The 21,298-nt window shown below is 40.1% G+C and overlaps 2 protein-coding genes and 1 pseudogene across 4 annotated transcripts in view; all 3 read left to right on the top strand.

The window, feature by feature from the left end:
* The window catches only part of LOC146472238 (E3 ubiquitin-protein ligase TRIM45-like), a 212,711-nt gene that overhangs the window by 9,225 nt on the left and 182,188 nt on the right, over positions 1–21,298 (top strand). The window lies entirely within an intron of this gene.
* Positions 154–5,019, top strand: LOC146472239 (E3 ubiquitin-protein ligase TRIM45-like). Its single transcript, XM_085119653.1, has one exon. The coding sequence runs from the start codon at positions 1,368–1,370 to the stop codon at positions 3,618–3,620; it is 2,253 nt and encodes a 750-aa protein (XP_084975779.1). The 5' UTR covers positions 154–1,367; the 3' UTR covers positions 3,621–5,019.
* LOC146472240 (E3 ubiquitin-protein ligase TRIM45-like) lies at positions 13,585–17,060 on the top strand (annotated as a pseudogene).

A 21,298-nucleotide genomic window follows, 5' to 3' on the forward strand; every position in this document is an offset into this window, starting at 1 on the left:
CGTGTCTAGAGCAAAAGAAGTATCACCTGACACGTACTCCTCAAAATGCAAGGTAACTTGTCAAATAGTGGTGACCAAAGATAACTTTTCTGTACAAAAAAAGAAGAAAACATGATTTAAATGATTATTTTCAAGAAATTGTTTTGAAATTCTTTGCCACCTTCCCGTTCTTACCAAGCCACTCTCAAGCGCAGCAAAGCCTTTAGTTTTTTTGGCTTCTGTTGCTTAAAAGAGCGTTTACGGGTAATTCTGTTTGTAGTTAGCCATTAACCGCACGAAAATTGGCATTTCCATACCTTATCATTCACGTCAACGTTTACTAAGCGAGGGCCTTAGGTCATTTTCTATGAAGTCAACATGGATATCCAAATGTTGCAGCTTTCCAATCTTCTCGCTGGTATGTCAATTCGTTTCCAGTGACCTTTATTTGATATCCTTGAATGACTGTAAAACAAAAACAACTTTTTGTTGTCTTTCAAAGGAGGCATAGTGTCGACGTGTTATTTTAACCAGTAGAGCGAAACTTTAATGAACAGCGCGCATACTGCTACAGGCAAGATTGCAAAATAGCTTCCCAAGTTCATAACATGCGTGCATTGCATCAATTTCTTAATCTGTCTACAATTGTACAAACGGAGAGTAAAATTGAAATATTTCAACACCTTTAAGACACTATGTCACAGTCAATTACATGTGCAAACCGCCTTGACTGAGTGTCTGCATAAATTTTGAGAGTGCGAACAGAGAAAATTAGCGATGCGTTCAATTTGTTGGTTGGTTTGTCTGTTTTCATCTCTTAGCAACAATTGCATGCTTGACTTTGTTCAAGTATTTAAGTGAATACGTTTAAACTGCTTCGTAGCTGCGTATGTCGAAAATCTACTTTTCCTGATTACAATTTTGGTGCTGAAAATACAGTGTATATATCAGTTATTTATATTACCTATAACGCGCGCTGAACCGCGCAATGAGACTTATCGCGTGACATATTCTACACATCGCTTAAATCTAATGGGAAAATATCAAATATCACATTCGTACATTTTTTCGCACTTACCAATATTAAACTTGTCAAAAACAGTCTCATTAACACACTCTTAAACTAACGTTTTGTGATTGGTTAAGTTCGAATACTTTTGTGAGAAAACAATCGCTGTCGTTTTCAAGATTAACATGTTACTAAAACTGGGCTGCCCAGTGGCGGATTCCTAAAAATCACAAACCAAGAAGGAAAAACAACTTCTCAGATCAGCGTTCTATGATTGTCTTGTTGCTCCCTTATCCTGAGAAAAGCTGAAAAGAGGAAGTCGCATAAACAAGATTCCACTGTGTTTGATCGAATTTCTCGATTGTTCGTTGAAGACAACATGGATATCCGAACCCTGCTTAATAATCTTCGCGAAGAAGTGTCTTGTCCAGTGTGTTCAGGCATATTTACGGATCCCAAACAGCTATCCTGTCTGCACAGTGTCTGTTTCGAGTGTTTAAGTCATTGGTATGAGACAAGCGGCGGTGGAAACGCGGTCAAATGTCCCAAATGCCAAACCCTGTGCAGAGTGCCTGAAAGCGGCGATCTCAAGGATCTTCCGACCAGCTTTTATCTGAACGGCATGATTGATGTCCTGGCCATTAAAGAATGCAACACAACTCAAGTGACGTGTGGAAACTGCGACAAGAAAAGCTCTGAAGCTTCGTACTGTTTCCAGTGTTGCATATTTTATTGTGAACAGTGCCTAATTGGACACAACATGATACGATTGTTCAAAGATCACCGCGTTCTGGCGGTGAAAGAGTTTCAAGACACGGACTACGAGGATGTACTCAAGCGACCCGCGTTTTGTTCAGAACCACGACACGAGAAAGAAGAGGTAAGGTTCTTCTGCGAGAATTGTAAACTGGCCGTCTGCCAAGCGTGTGTAACTCTGCAGCATTCTGGTCACGCTTTAAAGCACATAGAAGACGAAGCTGAAAGACGAAAGACTGAAATGAAGAATATTATGGAAACACAGGGACAGAACTTACTAGCAAAGAAGAACACAGTTAAGCAACTCGATGAACATAAAGCTAAACTGATAGAACAAGGCGAAGACCTGAAAAGAAATGTTCAGAAATTTGCGGATGACTTATTCGCGGTCATTGAATCAAGGAAACAAAATATTTTCGCAGCGGTGGAAAGCCAGACAAAAAAGTTGTTTGAAAGTCTAACAACACAAAAGAACAAGATCGAGAATGAAATAAAACTAATTGAATCATCGCTAGAAAAAGCTGACAAACTGTTAATGCGAAGTAACAACATTGAGGTTGTTGGAATAAATACTTCACCAGAAACAATCTTTGAAGGAATTGTTCAAGACGAACCAGTTGTCCATGACCTTGGAACTCTTCCAGTTTTAGTTTTCGTGCAAAATCAAAAGCTGTTAGACACTGTCACCAACGAAGAAATTGGTATCTTGGAGATACTGCAACAAACGAAAGGAAGCCAATCAATCGCTGAAGGCGAAGGACTGAATGAAACATTTGCTCAACTGGAAACGGAATTCACTTTGACAACAAAAACCGCAGAGGGAAGACAGTGTTACAATAAACGTGACCGTGTGACGGTGGAGATCCGAGACGAACGAGGGCTAGACTGCGGGACAGAAGTGCGAATCAGTGATGACAAGAATGGACAGTATAAGATCAGCTATTCTCTCAAAGAACAAGGCAGATATTCAATTATTATTAAGGTAAATGGGGAACATGTTCGTGGCAGTCCTTATGATTTGCTAGTAAAAGCCCGCGAGCCATTTCAGTTCAAACCTGTTTTATCTTTTGGAACGAGAGGTTCGTCTCCAGGAATGTTTAAGCTTCCTTGGGGGGTGGCAGTGAGTGACACGGATGAGATAGCAGTAACTGATTTAGGGAACCACAGGGTGCAAATCTATGACAGTGGCGGGGTTTACTTAAGATCCTTCGGTCGTAGTGGTAGTGAACAGGGAGAATTTAGGTTCCCACATGGAATATGCTTTGATAATAACAGAAATATTTTCGTAGCAGACAGTGGTAACCATAGAATCCAGATTTTCAATGGGGATGGTAAGTACATGGGTATGTTTGGTGTTGAAGGAAGCCCTGATAGTCAACTCACTGAACCTTGGGGTTTGTCATTGGATGCGAAAGGTAATATTATTGTTGCTGATGCAGCTGACAGACTGATTAAGATTTTTTCAGCCGATGGTAAGTTTCTAAGGAAGATAGGTGAGCCTGGCTCTTTCAGTTTTCCTGTTCACTGTGTTCAGTGTGATGAATATCTCATAGTGACAGACAGATATGAACACTGTATTAAAGTGTTCAGTACCGAGGGTAAATACCAATATAAATTTGGACGCCAAGGGGGAGGGGATGGTGAGTTAAACTGGCCCCGTTGTATGGCAGTGACTAAATCCAAACACCTGATGGTGTGTGATTATGGTGATGATAGAATTCAAGTATTTGAATTGAATGGCAAGTTTGTTGGCAAGTTTGGAACAAAAGGCAGTAACTTCGAGGAGTTTAAAGCTCTAATGTCTTTAGCTTTTTTAACTAATGGTAGAGTTGTTGTGTCAGATTCCTCTAACAATTGCATTCAAATGTTTGAATGAAAACTGTCATCTGAGGTCATCTGAGGCCGTGTTGTCGGAGAGACGGTTATATATATTTTTTGTTTTTTCTTTTTCTACTGTTGTACTGCCAATTTAGGATTGTAACTTAGTTTCAAAAAGAGAAGAAAATAAGAAAACCAAAGAGACAGGCAAAAACTAAATATATAAATGAACGAATAAAACACAAATTGTGTGATGAATTGGCCAAAAAGCCTATACTGGGTTTTGCCGACTATTACAATATTGTATAGCCTTGCATGGTGTTGAAAAAAGGAAGGTTTACAGGCTTTGAGTGTCTAAATTAATTGGGATTCGTTAACTATAATTGTATTATTGAGAACAGAAACCTGACTGAGTGACATTTGAATGATCTGATAGCTGTTTAATGGAATTAAAATCATGAAGAACTTTTTTGAGAATGAACTCAATTTTCATACATTTCACCATATTGTGATAAGTAACGTAGTAATTACTGTTCTTAATTTAGTTTTGAACTTCTTAACAGTAATGTTTTAAAAGAGACTTGGGTGCATTTGCATTGCAAATAAAGTTACGGCTGTTTTTAGTAGAAGGCTAGAGGACACCTTTACTCATACTGCAAGTAATAGCTGAATATAACTTTTTTCATTGTACTGCGTTGAAACCTTTTGAGAGAAAAACGACCCGATGATTAACAATAGTCAAACAAAAAAACAAATGTATGATTCAATCTTTTTATTTCTAAAGGTCTTTAAGCTTAAATTAGATAAAAATGTTACATCAATTGTCCATTTTAGAGTTGTTTCCTTAGTGACCTGATCTTTGAGTAGAAGAAAGGAATTGACTTTGCCTCGACAAAACCTCAGTGCTTTTCATGTGTATATGCAAACCAGTTACCATAAGAATAGAATTATTTTCATATAAAAATCAGTAAGGTTTGAATCGCGACAGTGTCAACTCCAGCCTCGTTTCTATGAAGGGCCAGGTTACCAGTATACACAAACAAGTCTACCAGGATTTTATGACTCAGTTCATAGCTCTGGGAATGAAAATAAGTTGAAATTCACGGCATATTTTATGCTGAGTTTTGTTGTACATTCTCCCATAAGTTAGAATTATATATTGTTCATGCTTAGCGTGCGTATATCGAGAAAGTTTGGAGAGCACGAGAGAAACGTAAGAAATGCTCGAGGCGTAGCCTACAGCAACTCTAGCTTCTTGAGTGCTCTCTAATCTCCCCAAGTGCATCAATAACTCGATATACGCACAGCTAAAAGCATGAACCAATTATTTTGTAACATAGTGAAAATAAAGTAAATGATTTCTGGAAAACTGGTTTTGTTCCTTAGTGATTACAACATTCTCTGTACAAAAAAATGGTGAAAGTGGTTTCTCACATCGGTTTAATCTTAACGTTTCATTAAACTTCGACAAGCTCTTATAAATATACATTTTTATGGTGTTGTCTCTCCGTAAAAAGTTTTTTATAACAGCGCGCACTCGCTTCCCCCATCTGACTTGCACACGTCATCGGATGGATGCATGTTGAGAAATTTACCATGATGACGCCAATATAAATTAGATTAGGATGCACGCGCGCTATGTTATAAATCAAGTTTTGCCATGCACTGGAGCATTGAATTGATATGAGAAAATTTTCAGCTCGGTAACCGGGATAGCCCGCCTTCTCATTAACGCACCGAAAATTTACAGAGGAAGTAGCAGTGAAGCGAGACCTCTTAAACCGAGCCAATCCACTTAACACAGATCATATAAAGAGGCTTGTTAAGAAAACAGAGAACGAACTGGCGTGCGTGCGAATAAAGCGCGCGCACGCATAGAGACATTTGAGTTATCGTAAGCATTTAGATTTTCGTAAGTAAGTTACGCGTACTATCATCGCGTATGCATGAGGTTTTGAGTTGAGACGTTTTTTGGGAGATTTTTTTCGTAGAGTTTAGTGCCAGCTGGTTTCGTTTTGAGGGTTTTTTAGCCGATTATCATCCTTTTTTAGGAAGAGTTTTCCACAACGGCTTGAGAACATTTTCTGGCAACCACGACGGGAGAAAGGTAGGAACTAGTGTTTGTTTTGAGGTTTCGTTTGTGAATTGAGTTTTGAGTTGTGCGTTATGGCATCCGATACCGATGATACCGATATTACCGAATTTACCGAGAAAAACGAAGAAACTAAACTGAGTGGAGTCGACAAAAAGAAGGAAATGGACATTCTCTTGATACAATTAAAGAGTCGAAAACGTACCGCAAAAACGAAAATTACGAAACTGCGACACGTGCTGGAAAGGCTATGCGTAAAGGAATCCGAAGTAACCGTCATCGAAAGTGCGATTGAGCAGCTGTGGGCAGCCCTAGAAAATGCAAATTTAGAGGAACTGTCCGCGTTCTATGTCGAAGTGAGAGACGATTCTGGGCCAAAAAAATGCTTTTGAATAGTTCGAAACAATCGAAAAAGAAGTACAAAAAACAATTGAGGCAGGACAAGATGCGATAAAAGTCCTCGCGGACAAAACGGTGAACATAAACAGGCCATCAAGCGAGAACGCGTCGGATCGCTGCTAGCAACCATTCCGACAGTATCAGCAAAACGCGAGTCATGGCAATCACGACGACCGAAACCTACTTTTGAAGCCGTTAAAGATCCCTACGTTCAATGGTGACAAACGAAAATTTGAAGATTTCTGGGCCCTCTTCAGAAGTCTAGTGGACGAGTCAACCGGAGCCAGCAAATTTGAAAATGGCAAGGCTCCGACAATGCCTCACAGGGAACGCCTCGGAAGCCATCCGCGTTCTCGGAGTCACCGCTCCCGAATACGAGGAGGCCAAAGAGATATTAAACACGAAGTATGGTGATGTGCGACGGCTTCTGCGAGCCTACATGGATAAACTAGAACAGATGCCATTTATAAGAAGTAACGATATTCACACCCTGGAGAGGTTTGCCGACCTTGTTAGAATTACGGTGGTAAAATTACAGGCGGAAGGAAGAGACGGAGAGCTAGAAGATGGAACCCTTCTTAGCTTGCCGCTAAAGAAGTTGCCTGAACGTCAGCTAGAGAATTACAGCCGCTGGTTAAACGAACGCGCAAGAGAAAAATCAGTCGTATAGCTGTCAGAGACTGGCTGAAAGACGAGGTCAGATTCCGAGTAGTAGCGGCGGAAATGGCGAACGTGATCGAATCGAAACCAGTCGAGTACACAAGACCAAGACACAAGACCGAGAGAACCAAAGGACCAGGATCAGAGCAGGATAAGAAATTTTCATACCACTGCGACGGGAAATGATCCAAGGAACACGAGGCCTCCCTCTTCTCTCTGTTGTAGTTTTGATCACGGTGTGTGGTTGTGTAAGCAGTTCTATGACCGTTGGCAGATCGCTAAAGAAAGAAAGCTGTGTTTTCGTTGCCTAGCCTCTGATCATAGGGGGAAAGACTGTACAAAGGCCCGCATACGTGGAATCGTTGGTTGCTCTCGAAATCATCACCGCCTTCTTCATGGAAGTGAAGTGTTAGCAGAAACCGGACCGATCACTACGTTGCCCTATGTTGACGATGGGAGACGCCCAGTAGCTCCACGGGAGGGGGCGCCCGCATTGACCCTGACCAGCTGTAATACCGAAACGCTCACCGAGTCTTATTCGTTACGAACTGTTCCCGTATGGATGAAGGCTAACGATAGAAGAGTAAAGATAAACGCTATTCGTGGGCTGGTCAGTTACTTTCCAGTGAATAAACGACGTTTGCGGCGTTGTCTTTAGTCCCATTTTCCCTTATTTCCCAGGTGTCTTAAATTGCAGTTTGGTCCGCTACTTTCCAGTGTATGAATGGTGCGTGTGGGCTTGCCTTTATTACATTAATCACTTATTTTCCACGCAGTTTTCAAGCATGTACACATCTTCTACATCTTACTTATCTCGTGTAGTTCTTGTGACCTGAAAACAATGCAAGTTTGAGAGCAAACATTTCCCGAGTTTCCGAGAAGATGTCATCTTCGGAGACCCTGGGGTAGATAGTCGGGACAAGGCGAAGATTTCGATCACTCTCGAAAAGCGGGAAACTTCGCCAGTCAAGATTTGCCTCGTGAAATGTAAGCCCCACCCCTGGATCTCCTAGGATGGAGGGACGAGCGTCTGTGAGCTAGAACATTTGGACTGTTATAAGATCTGGCACTGACGTTTTTCTTCAAAATATTTCCAAGAGTTTTTATCTCCACGTTCTAATACTTGGATTTAACTTTTACTGTTTCGGCTAGTTTAAAATTGTAAACTTTAGAATTACCCTAAGCTTTTTGTAAAGATAAAAAGAGCCCTTCTGGGCGTAGGATAAGGGTACATCACATTGTACTCGGCGTGACTCCGGGGAAACCGTAGCCAAGCGCGCGGAATTTTCGTCCCCAGAGCCCTTGTAGTTTCTCTTAGTTATTCATATTATTTAACCGCTGTCTCAAAATTAATTAGCTTCTGTTGCGCAGGAGAGATTTATCATCGTACGGCAAAAATGATCACGTGACCACGATATTTTCGCCGTATTTCGCGTTTGCCGGTTGCTGGTTGCCGTTTCTATGCGAATACAGGCTATTTCGTGCTTGCCCGGTCTACCTGAGAACTATGTAAGTATTTCTTCCTTTTTTCTTATACATATAAGTAAATGAAAATGATGTATTATTCAATGAATGACGCAGCAATAGTCGAAAAATACTCTGCAATACTTCGAGTGCTCCTATCAGGAGTCGAACCTAAGAACTTCCGATTGCTAGTTCGGATGTTCTACCACTGAGCTACAGGAGACTCGTAGGGACATAGTATAAACATCCTGCATACTGCTAGGATTGGAATGTCAACGTGTGGCATATGCGCAACGGTAATAAATGTGATAGAATTTTTGAAGTCTGGTGAATAATAAAAATGATCTTCTGCCTCTACATACTAAGCTAACACTATACAATTGCTTAATCATCCCATTATTTGACTATGGAGATACAGTGTCAGGGGTGATAAAAATAACAACACGCTTATGGGTCAGCAGCAAGTTCTTCAAAACAAGGCAGCCAAGGTCCTGCTTAATTTACAACCAAGAAGTTCATCAACCGAGGCAGTAGATCGTCTGGACCTGAAGCCCCTCTTAAAGAGACGACACTTCCATCGCTGTATTATGATCCAAAAATATCTGTTGGGGGAAATTGATTTTAAATTTGACGTCAGACGCAATAGTAGTGTTCATTCTTATCTAACTCGTAGAAGTAATGATTTACACCTTCCTCGCGTGCGTACCAATTGGGGCAAGCAAACTTATATTTATCAAGCCTCTAAGGACTGGAACAGCTTAGACAATGACTTTAAAAACATCAAATCATTGTCCCTTTTTAAGGCAAAGCTTCAAAGTTTGTAAATGATGATTTTTTAGCCATTTTTAAATTCGTTTGATCTTGTGAAATAATTTTTAGGTAATTTTATTTTTTATTTCATTTTTAATTTGCAAGGCCCCACTGAAAACCGCCAAGGCGAGTGGGCTCCCTGGATAAATATTATTATTATTATTATTATTATTATTATTATTATTATTATTATTATTATTATTATTATATTATTATGTGTTATTCAATGAATGACGCAGGCATACTCGGAAAAAGGAAATCTGAGTGCTCCTATCAGGAGTCGAACCTAATTCATTTGTTGTATACGTTGCATAATTGCTATATAAGTAGAGTTAATTGTTGAAAACAAGTACCCCAATAATTTTTCCAGCATGTCATACACTATGGACATTTGTAACAGTTTCAATATCATTCTGAGATGTTAAACGATGGAATAGGAACTTTGTACAGAATTTTTCCCTCCCCCTTCCTCGCGCACAACTATGTGACGGTTGTACTGGTCTTCAAAATCAATACTGAACCCCTTATTTTATTTTACGGCGGTTTTCATTTGAGTGTCGTGAAACCCAAACCAAAGTAATTACTCTGGCCAATCAAAACAGACGCAAACAACGCAATGAACCAATCAGAAATCGAAGCAAATACATGCAACCGACGCCAAGCGCAGGAAAACGCGTGGGAGCGAGGCACAATTGGTTTTGGTTTTGTTTATCTTTGTTTGAGAGCGTGGTGCGTGCTTTGCAGGCCAATCACAGATTGAAGCAAAGCCAACGCAAAATTACCTTCGACACTTAATTGAAATCTGCTCGAAGACAAATTATTATAATGACTTTTTCACGAAATAGAACCACACTATTTCTTTATGCACTTGTACTATATCCTCACTGCATACTCATTACATCATCGCATCGGGTTAAGTTATGGGAAGTCCGCGACTTATGAAGCAATAGGCATGCAACGAGGATATAATCAATCTTAGTTTGTCAACCGCCACCAGGGGAGATAGGTGGATCGCAATCCTGGAATACCGATGGAGTGACCACGTTTATAGGTTAAGTGATCAAATTTATACACCAGGAGCGCAAAGCATTACCACCACAACCAGCATGCGCGATCACGGGGGAATGCGAAGAGATCACTTAAATTTATGCTATGAGTCAATTAATTATGCAGTGATTATAGAAGAAAGATCCTGGCAGTTAGCACGCAACTGAAATATATACATGTTTCATATATTTACATTCCCTAATATTTCCATTATTATCTACAGACAAACCGCACTGATTATAGAGCTGACTGTCGCGTTTTCCTTTCCAACCAAACATGTACAAGAAACTGCCCTCCCTGTTTAAAATCTGCACGAGATGGTTAGCACCATCTGCTACAAAAATGTTCTTATTCCTCTGGAAGGTTATTCCATAAGGATAAGTAAATTTGCGTTGCTTTCTCCCCCTTTTGAACGAAGGATCTTAAGTAATTTCCGCTACTGTCAAAGATTTGCACCCTGCTGTTCCAACAGCCAGTAGCCTCTTCGAGGCTCCTAGAGAGACCAGCGAAGGAGAGGGTGAGGGGATGAAAACGAGGGGGGCCCAGCCCCCCTCGTTTTCGTCCCCTCGCCCTTTCCTTCGCACGTCTCTCTAGGAGCCTGGAACAGGCTAACAGCCAGTTACCGCGTGCAGTATCTCATCCGTGTCACTCACTACCACCCCTCAAGGACGCTGAAAAATTCCAACGACTGAACCTCCTTTTGAAAAAGTTAAAACAGGTTTGTACTCCAAAGTTTCGAAAAACCCGATTTCTTCATCTTTGACAACGTTTAATATGCGATCTTGTTAGTTTCGGGTGGGCGGCGAATCAGCGCAAGGAAAAGGCTCTTTCTTTCCTCAAGCAAACCAGGCCCGATTCCCTTCGCTTGCCGGCTCGTAACTCACGCCTTTGCCGTTCGTGCGAAACGAATTACGGCGTGTGGGTGATGGCTTTCGATATTTATAATTGTTTGATCATTTACAGCAAACTCGTGGTATAAATGCGTTGTGATCACGCACTCTCGAAGGGGTAACAAAGGTTTTCTCACCCTTGTTACCGGATTCTGAACTTGTTGCTTGGTGGTGGAGGAGAAGGGTGGGGTAGGGGGTAAAATGTGCTTTTCAGTTATCCTGCGTCCAGAAGTGGCTCTTTTAATCGTCACAGAAGAGCTTTTAAATCCAAGTATTTAAACGTTAAAAGCTCTTGAAAACTTTAGGAAGAAAAATAGCGGCACCAGATCTTAAAACAGTCCTAATATTCTAGCTCACAGACGCTCGCTCCTCCATCCTCGGAGCCGACTCAGGGGCAACAAAGCTTGCTCCGGTAAAAAAATAGCAGGGAGCCGACGTTCTTGCATGTTTTCCGGCTTCCAGTTGTCAGTGTCAATGAAGGAGCATAGGTAAAAAAAACACCATTTTGTTATTTCCAGACTGATATTTTCGCCTGTAAGCAGGGAGCCGACGTTCTTGCTTGTTTCGGGCGGGCGGCGCAGCCGTGAGAGGGAAAGATTTTCCCTTGCGCCAGGCTCCCTTCGCTCGCCGGCTCGCAACTCACATGTTCTCCGTTCGCACGAAACAAACAAGAACACTTGCTCATTGGTTACTGATATATTTATACTTGCCATAATAGACCGTATTCGTATTCTCGGTATTGAACTGGAACTAGCTTGCACACGAGGCTTATGCGGGGAAATCTTTTCACATGCAAATACGTTTCTAATATATTCGCCCGCAAGAGCCTCCATTGCAAGCTCGATCCAGTTCAATACGGAGAATACGAATATGGTCTATTAGAGCAAACTCGTGGCAATGCGTCATGGTAAGTCAACAACGCAAGAGCAAACGTCCTCCCCCCCCCCTCCTTGCCATTTCACGTTTCACGTTTTACGTAAAATAGCGTGAACCTTTTGACTTTAGCCCTTACTTGTCTAATTTTGCGAGTTTCGAAGAAGCTGTTTTGTGAGTCACCGTCAAGTGTGGTGAATTCATGAAGGAAAGTGCGGTTAGGAATGAGTGAGTTTGCCCTAGTCAAGGTAAACCACAATTTTGCATCAGGAGTTGAAATATTAATGTTCCTTTAGGGGCTAGAAAATTGCGTGTTTTTGGCAAGCTGAGAATTTGCGTTCATAATTAACGGAGTAGACTGAGTGTGCAAGTCAATCAGTTTTTACGGTGAGCCAATAGTCCATGTTTGTATAATCAATTGGTTGCCAACTGATTCAGGCATTGTCTTACTAGTAACTGAATAGAAAATTTTTTATCTGTAGAAATATGTTAAAACATGTTTGTCAAACGAGTCGATAGTGTCTGCGTCGATTTTTAAACTTTGATAAACAAAGTCACAGTTTAGAGCTTTGCTTGTTTATTGTTACGTCTTAGCAACAACAATGAATCACGCGTTTTATAAATTCATTTGCTTTTCTTATCCCTATTTGAAAACTCCAATTGACTAAAAGAGCAAGACCGCTTCTATTCCCCTTCATTGTAGTTTATTCGTTTTTACTTTCCTTCGAAAATTTTTTTTCCCACAATTGTTTCTAATCTCGCAATCTGATTGGCTAATTTTCCGTTGTCGATAAGAGTCTAGACAACGTTGCTTGCGTCAATAAGCGCGCGGAAATTTTGACAGTTACTGTAAAAATTTTCTTTGACAGTGGTCAAAATTTGTTGTGGAACATTTTGACCACTGCGATGACGAATATCGTTGTCGATAAGAGTGCACACAACGCTAAACCACATTCGATTTATGCAGCCACCTTTTAGAAATTCAGGTTTTTTATACTACTTGGGATTGCGGCACTAAATGTTTAGCGAGTTGTTTATCGACTAGAAAAACGACGACTAATTAATTTACTTCGGTAAACCGATCGAAAACACTGAATCGCGTGAAGTGATACAGATCGCTTGACATAACTGAGAATGGGCGTGACTTAACTGTTCTATCGCGTGACTTAAACAAGTCACCTGTTTCGAACAAAAGAAGTATCACCTGACGCGTATCTCTCATCACCAATTGCTTGACTTTGTCCAGGTATTTAACTGAATACGTTAAAACTGTTTCGTAGTTGTGTATGTCAAAAAATCTCCAAGAGATTGACCTACTAATCCTGAATACAATCTTGGCACGAAAAATTCAGTGTATATTAAGCAATTTAGCAAACCCAAAAAAGCTGTAACGCGCCAGGAGACTGATCGCGTGACACACCCTAGACATCGCGTTATTCTACTAAGAAATCACCTGATTCGAACAATTCTGACATGTTTTTCACAGTCACAGATGTTAAACTTGTCAAAGACAGTCACATTAACACACTCCTAAACTTAAGTTTTGTGATTGGTTAAGTTCGAATCTAAGCTGATTTAAGTTTCTGAGAAAACAATCGTTGTCGTTTTCAAGATTGGCATGTTATTAAAACTGGGCTCGCCAGGGGCAGATTCCTAGAAATCACAGACCAAGAAGGATAAAAAACCTCTCAGATCAGCGTTCTATGATTGGCTCGTTGCTCTCTAATTCCGAGAAAAGCTGAAAATAGAAAGTCTCATAAATAAGACTTAATTGTGTTTGATCGATACCCTCCCTTGCTCGTTGAAGACAACATGGATATCCGAACGCTGTTTTATAATCTTCGCGAAGAAGTGTCTTGTCCTGTGTGTTCAGGCATATTTACGGATCCCAAACAGCTATCCTGTCTGCACAGTTTCTGTTTCGAGTGTTTAAATCATTGGTATGAGACAAGCGGCGGTGGAAACGCAGTCAAATGCCCCAAGTGCCAAACCCTTTGCAGAGTGCCTGCAAGCGGTGATCTCAAGGATCTTCCGACCAGCTTTTATCTGAACGGCATGATTGATGTCCTGGCCATTAAAGAATGCAACACAACCCAAGTCACGTGTGGAAACTGCGACAAGAAAAGCTCTGAGGCTTCGTACTGTTTCCAGTGTTGCATGTTTTATTGTCAACAGTGCCTAATTGGACACAACATGATGCGAACAAACAGAGATCACCGCGTTCTGGCGGTGAAAGAGTTCCAAGACAAAGACTACGAGGATGTACTCAAGCGGCCCGCGTTTTGTTCAGAACCACGGCACGAGAGAAAAGAGCTTGAGTTCTTCTGCGAGAATTGTAAACTGGCCGTCTGCCAAGCGTGTGTAATTCTAAAACATTCTAGTCATACGTTAAAGCACATAGAAGACGAAGCTGAAAGACGAAAGACTGAAATGAAGAATATTGCGGAAACACAGAGACAGATCTTACTAGCAAAGAAGAACGCTGTTAAGCAACTCGACGAAGATTATGCTAAACTGATACAACAAGGCAAAGACCTGAAAAGAAATGTCCAGAAATTTGCAGATGACTTATTCGCGATCATTGAAGCAAGGAAACAAAATATTTTCGCAGCGGTGAAAAGCCAGACAAAGAAGTTGCTTGAAAGTTTAACAACACAAAAGAACAAGATCGAGAATGAAATAAAGCTGATTGAATCATCGCTAGAAAAAGCTGACAAACTGTTAATGCGAAGAAACAACATTGAGGTTGTGGGACTAAATACCTCACCAGAAACAATCTTTGAGGGAATTCATGTTCAAGACGAGCCAGTTGTCCATGACCCTGGAAGTCTTCCAGTTTTCGTTTTCGTACAAAATCAAAACTTGTTAGACACTGTTAAAAGCGAAGAAATTGGTATCTTAAAGATACTGCGTCAAACGAAAGCAAGTCAATCAATAGCTGAAGGCAAAGGACTGAATGAAACATTTGCTGGACGTGAAACGCAATTCACTTTGACAACAAAAACTGTAGAAGGAAGACAGTGTTACAATAAACGTGACCGTGTGACGGTGGAGATCCAAGACCAACGAGGGCGAGAGTGCGGGACAGAAGTGCGAATCAGTGATAACAAGAATGGACAGTATAAAGATCAGCTATTCTCTCAAAGAAAGAGGCAGATATTCAATTATTATTAAGGTAAACGGGGAACATGTTCGTGGCAGTCCTTATGATTTGCTAGTAAAAACCCGCGAGCAGGCTGTCAGCTCCGGGAATCTATCCGCTCGGGGAAAAACTAGCGTTGGACACTCTCCTTCGCCGAGTGCCTCTCGCTATTTTTCACCGGAGCAGGGAGCTTGCTCGCAGGCTATGTTAGTAAAACCATTACAGTTCAAACCTGTTCTATCTTTTGGAAAGAAAGGTTCGTCTATAGGAATGTTAAACGGTCCTTGGGGGGTGGCAGTGAGTGACACGGATGAGATAGCAGTAACTGACTGTTGGAACCACAGGGTGCAAATCTTTGACAGTGGTGGGAATTACTTAAGATCCTTTGGTTGCAATGGTTCCAATCTGGGAGAATTTAGCTTCCCTCGTGGAATATGCTTTGATAATAACGGAAATATTTTCATAGCAGACAAGCATAACCATAGAATCCAGATTTTCAGTGGGCAGGGTAGGTACATGGGTATGTTTGGTGGGCAAGGAAGCCTTGATAGTCAGCTCTCTAATCCTTGGGGTTTATCATTAGATGCCAATGGAAATATTGTAGTTGCTGATACCGGTAACAAACTGATTAAGATCTTTTCAACAGCTGGTGAGTTTGTAAGAAAGATAGGTGGGCCTGGTTCTTTTAGTCTTCCTGTTCACTGTGTTCAGTGTGATGAATATCTCATAGTGTCAGACCGAGATGAACACTGTATTAAAGTGTTCAGTACCGAGGGTAAATACCAATATAAATTTGGACAGCAGGGGGGAGGGGATGGGGAGTTTAATTCTCCCCGTTGTTTAGCAGTGACTAAATCCAAACACCTGATGGTGTGTGATCGGGATAATGACAGAATACAAGTTTTTGAATTGAATGCATGTGGCAAGTTTGTTGGCAAGTTTGGAACAGAACGCAGTAACAAAGGAGAAATTTATAGTCCAACGTGTGTAGCTGATTTAATTAATGGTAGAATTGTTGTGTCAGAGTTCAATAACGACCGCATTCAAATGTTTGAATGAAAACTGTTACATATGCAGCCACTGAAGAAGGAAGAATTCGTGTTGTCTTGGGAGTGGCAAAGGGTACTGTTGTACTCTAATTCAGGTGTGAAATTATCTTTGTAAAATAAAGAGAAAAAAACTCTAGAACAGATAAAATTAATAGAAGTTAGCAATTGTTTGAGTGATGTCAGTTTGGTTAAATATGGAGAAGTTTGCCCGCATGTTCTCATTTTAGCCTTACGTGGCATTTAGAAAGGATGCTGGCAGGCCTTTGGTGGCAGCTGAAATTGTTATTTTTTTGACTATAACTATGTCACTAGCGACACAAGCCTGATTGTTGTGAAATTTCTGAACGATCATTAGTGTAGAATGAGATTAAAATTATTAGGAATTTTGTTGAGAATAAAGTCTATTTTTATTTGTTTCATATTTTGATAAGTTAAGGTTTAATCAAGTGTTAGTTTATGTTTTGAAGTTCTTACCAGTAATGTTTTAAAAGAGACTTGGGTGCATTTGCATTGCAAATAAGTTAATTTTTTCAGTAGAAGGCTCGAAGACACTTTTACTTATACTGTAAGTAATAGCTGAATATAGCTTTCTTCAAAGACTTTATTGTACTGCGCCGTTTAAAATCTTTTGAGAGAAAAACGACCCGATGATAAACAATAGTCAAAAACACAAATGTATGATTCTATCATTTTATTTCAAACAGCCTTTAAGCTTAAATTAGATAAATATGTTACTTCAATAGTCCATTTTATAGTTGTTACTTAGTGGCCTGATCTTTGAGTAGAAGCGAGGAGTTGACTGTCTCAATGAAAGGTCAATCCTTTTCATGTGTATATGCAAACTAGTTACCATAAGAATAACATTATTTTCATATAAAAATCAGTAAGGTTTGTATCGTAACAGATTCAACTCCAGCCTCGTTTCTACGAAAGGCCAGGTTACCATCCTAATTCTTTTTAATCCTCCTTTGTAATATAAATGTTTATTGTTTTTAATGTATTGTATTGAATCTCGTTGTACGTGTGAAAAATAAAATTGAATTGAATTGAATTGACCAGGATACACAAACAAGTCTAAAGCCACCGTTACACGTTGAAACTTTTAGCTGAAACTTCTGTGCAACGGCGCTGCGAAACAAGTTTGAGCAGGCGTTGCACCGTGTAACATGGTCGGTTCTGTGAAACTTTTTCGAACTTTCGTTGCGAGACAAGTTTCACGAAAAGCAGAACAAGAGTTTCACCGTGTAACACCACTTCGTGAAACTGGTCTCGTTCGCCGTTGCACATAAGTTTCAGCTAAAAGTTTCAACGTGTAACGGCGGCTTAACAGGATTTCATGACTTCATAGCTCTGGAAATGAAAAGTTTAAATTCACGGCACTTTTTTGTGTTGATTTTTCTTGTACACTATCTTAAAAGTATCGACTTTGGTTTTGTCTTTATAAGTTAGAATTATATATTGTCAATTCGTTTGTAGATTGATTTTTGAGGATCTTAAAACCCCTAAAATATTTTAATTCTGTAAATTTGAATAAATGGAACTGGTGATTTTTGTGAAAAGAATGTGCGTGAATAGTTTCTGTACTTGTTTTGAGATTATTTTAATAAACAAAAGTATGATAATTGCTGGTTGATTTGAGTTTATTTTGTGGTTTGAAATGTCTCTTCAACTATTATAATACGTATTTTTTTGTCTTTCAAAAAGAATTAGGGCCTCTTCATTTGAGTTCCAGAAGCCCGGCTGGCCTGTTTCGCTTAAGCGGGGCCAATTTTGTTCTCATTTCATATGGGAAATTTCAGCTCAGTTATACTGAGGTAAAAAAGATGCGATTGTTCACTTTGACCTTCTCTTTCTTTTGAATTTTTCTCGAAATCATCCGGCAGCATGTGAAACAACCACAGGCCCGAACATACATCGTTCCTATGAACAGGGTCTGGAAGGCGAGTCCCCGCATTCCCTTCCCTTTTCTTACGAGAATCTCGAATCCCGCAATTTTTTCACCGCTATCCCGAATCCCGTTTTTTCTTTCCCAAAAAAAGCATTTAAAATCATTCCTGCCAAAAGCTAATCGTAAAATTGGATGTACGGATTGGCCTTTTCGATTGATATTTTGAATTTACACATGTTTTAAGGAAAAAGGAAAAGGAAAAGGCTATTCATACCTCAGTATGACGAAAGAGCACGATATGACAGCGTGATGGGTCGTCCTAGCTGTATAACAATAATAATAATAATAATAATAATAATAATAATAATAATAATAATAATAATAATAATAATAATAATAATAATAACCTTTATTTACCCTCGGCAGTGTTTATAGCACAAGTGCTAGTGGGGCCGAGCATTAAACCTGGTAAAGAAATAATATAAATTGTAAATAACATGGTTAAAAATCCCAGCTGGCTATTTACAAGCGCGTCCGAGGAGTTGAACTCGGGGCTACCGAGAAACAACTCCAGCTAGCGGTCAGAGCGGGACTTGAACCCGGGACCACCGGATTTCAAGTCCGGCGCCCTAACCACTCGACCACGCTGCCTCCACGCTGTACGCGTGCATCTTGTGTCAATACCACCACCGACCGCCCTATGCACTCGCGCGATTGAAATGTCGAGGCTTTTCCCCAAGCCTTTGCTCAGCGCAATATCCACGAGGCCAGTAAAATCATAAAGGTGGCGCTTGAAAATGTTTAATTCTTTATGGTCCTCTGTTCAGATTGGCACATAAAATTTCTCTTTATCAATCGGCTGGCCAGAAGTTTGTATTAAGTTTTGCCATATATTTGCCGTTCTTGGTATTGAATTGTTTATCAGTACTGAAATCAAGACTTTAACAGGACATTTTTTCTTCGTCCGGTAACTGCTCTGGAATATTAGTATGAGAAATGTTTCAGCTCCTTAACCGGGATAGCCCGCCTTCTCATGAACACACCGAACATTTTACAAAGGAAGTAGCAGTGAGGCGAGATCTCTTAAACCGAGTCAATCCAGTTGACAGAGGTCATATAAAGAGGCTCTTATTAATGTGTGAGAAAATTCGGAACAGAACGGAACTTGCCATTTTAAGACCGCTCGCGTGAATTAAGGCATGGGCCCAAAATTGTGTTCTAAAAAAGTGTGGGGGTTGTCTATCTCTAAACGCTTTTGATGTAGACAGATGAAACTTTGACAGATACATACACTATTGATTTGCGGCAATTTGGTACTTTTAATTTATGCAAATTAGGTCACGTGACTTCCATCGGCTGAAAAAGCTTTATTCTAAGATGGTGTAGAAACTAAAGGCGTAGTCATTTAGGTTATTGTGTTATTTTGTGTAGGAATGTTCTTGTCTATATCTCGTGCGTGCGGTATTTGTAGTTGCGTAATTTAGTGTTATTTATTCACATTTTTGTTCACAAGTTTTGGCAGTTTATATAGAATTTTGGCCGTTTTAGTGTTAGTATATCTTTTCACCGCGAGAGCAGTTTGTCAACCTACAAGTTTGTTCGTCCGCTATATGATTCAGGAGAGTCGGTTTTTTCCAGTTACTTTGGTTTGCCCAGCTCCGCAACAAATGTAAGTGTCGGTTTTTCCTTCGCGCCATGTATCTGCGCTAGTTCATTTTGTAACGTTTTGTTTGCTTGTTTTGTTCTAGTTTTAACCGCTTTGCCTCACTTCACCGCCTCACTTCATTGCTACGCTGCTTAGCAGTTTCTTTGCCGCATCTTTTGGAGGCAGTATTCGTTTGTCGTTCTTTCAATAAAGCGTGTTATTATTACGGAATGCTGGAGTTTCCTTTCCCGTTGTGGCCATTCCATCGGCTGAAAAAGCGTTATTCTAAGATGGCAACACTTTTTCTTGTGTCCTTAATTTATTTATCATTTTAATAATGTTAAGGGCGTGCAATACATCACTTCTGTGCTTGGCCTTCTTAAGATTTTTCTTAGCAAAGACCTAAAGTAGGGGGATAATTGCCTTTGGGGACTGGGTACTAATCGAAAAATCCGTGTATTTTAAAAATTATTTTAAAATTTAACAGGTTCCAGGCACAGTTTTGTAGATGCATTTATTTCAAGTTGACTTGTACCAATCAGGTTAAATATCTCACAACGAAAAGTGTTGCTATTTTTGCTTTTATTATTTTTAGTAAATTGTGACCGTGCAAAGTCACGTGACAACATTTACATAACTAAAAAACAGCAAATTGACTCAACTTGTCAATATATGTATCAAGCAAAGTTTCAACCTTCTACTGCCAAAGTGTTCTGAGATAGATCACCCCCCCTCACTTTTTGAGTGATTAATTGGGGGCCCATGCCTTAATTTACCTGAGCGTACGGGCCTATGCCCACAAAATAACCGACTCATTTTTTTGTTTCAAAAGTTTGGTGAAAACCTAGAGGCTTTGTTAGGAAGAACGCGGTGCACTTAACGTACTCTGAAAACTGGTGGCCCGTAAAGTATTGTATATATTCCACCCGTGAAATCGGTTGTGACACTGATCCAATTATTTTGTGGTAGATGCACGCTTTTACAGAGACATTTGAAGTGAACGTTGGTAAATAAATACATACATTCAGGAGATGCGATGAAACAAGGATATTATTTTTTCCTAAGTGTATTACCACCATGTCTTTATCCAATTAGAATCACTTGTTTTCTGGTAGAACCGGTTAATCCGTGGGCTGGTCAGTTACTACCCAGTAAATAAACGATGTTTACGGCCTTGTCTTTAGTCCCATTCTCAGTTATTTCCCAGGGGGTCTACAACTGCGCTTTGGTCCGCTACTTTCCAGTGTATGAACGGTGCGTGTGGGCTTGCCTTTATCACATTAACCCTCTCACTCCCAAGAGTGCCATATGGCACAAAAAGTCATTATGTGCCCAATATTGGGTCAATTTGTATCAAATTTGGACACCAAACAGATCTTGGAGAGATCTGCACAATGGAAGCATAAAATCTTACCCCCCTCCTGCATAAGACATGATTAACCACCCCTCCATTTTTTGCAACTTTTTCCTCTTACACTTTTAAGACCAAGTCACCATTTGACAAGAAACTATGTGCTGAGATCTGCAAATTAAGCTATAGTTTAGGGCTATACCCAGTGTACACGAGAAGTGAGATGTATTTTAAGGTTTATATTTTCTCGTTTTAAACACTTTTCATTCTCTTCTGTTACTTCCTTTGTCTTAGCTGGAATGATTTATACAATGCCCCAGATAAAACCTTTTAATTGGTGTATTACAGTTGGTGTAGGGGTTCACAGTTGCCGTTTTACAAAAATATGACATTTCCCATGGGAGTGAAAGGGTTAATCACTTATTT

Source organism: Pavona decussata, unplaced genomic scaffold (assembly GCF_977016875.1).
Source record: "Pavona decussata unplaced genomic scaffold, jaPavDecu1.1 SCAFFOLD_100, whole genome shotgun sequence".
Classification (NCBI taxonomy): Eukaryota; Metazoa; Cnidaria; class Anthozoa; order Scleractinia; family Agariciidae; genus Pavona; species Pavona decussata.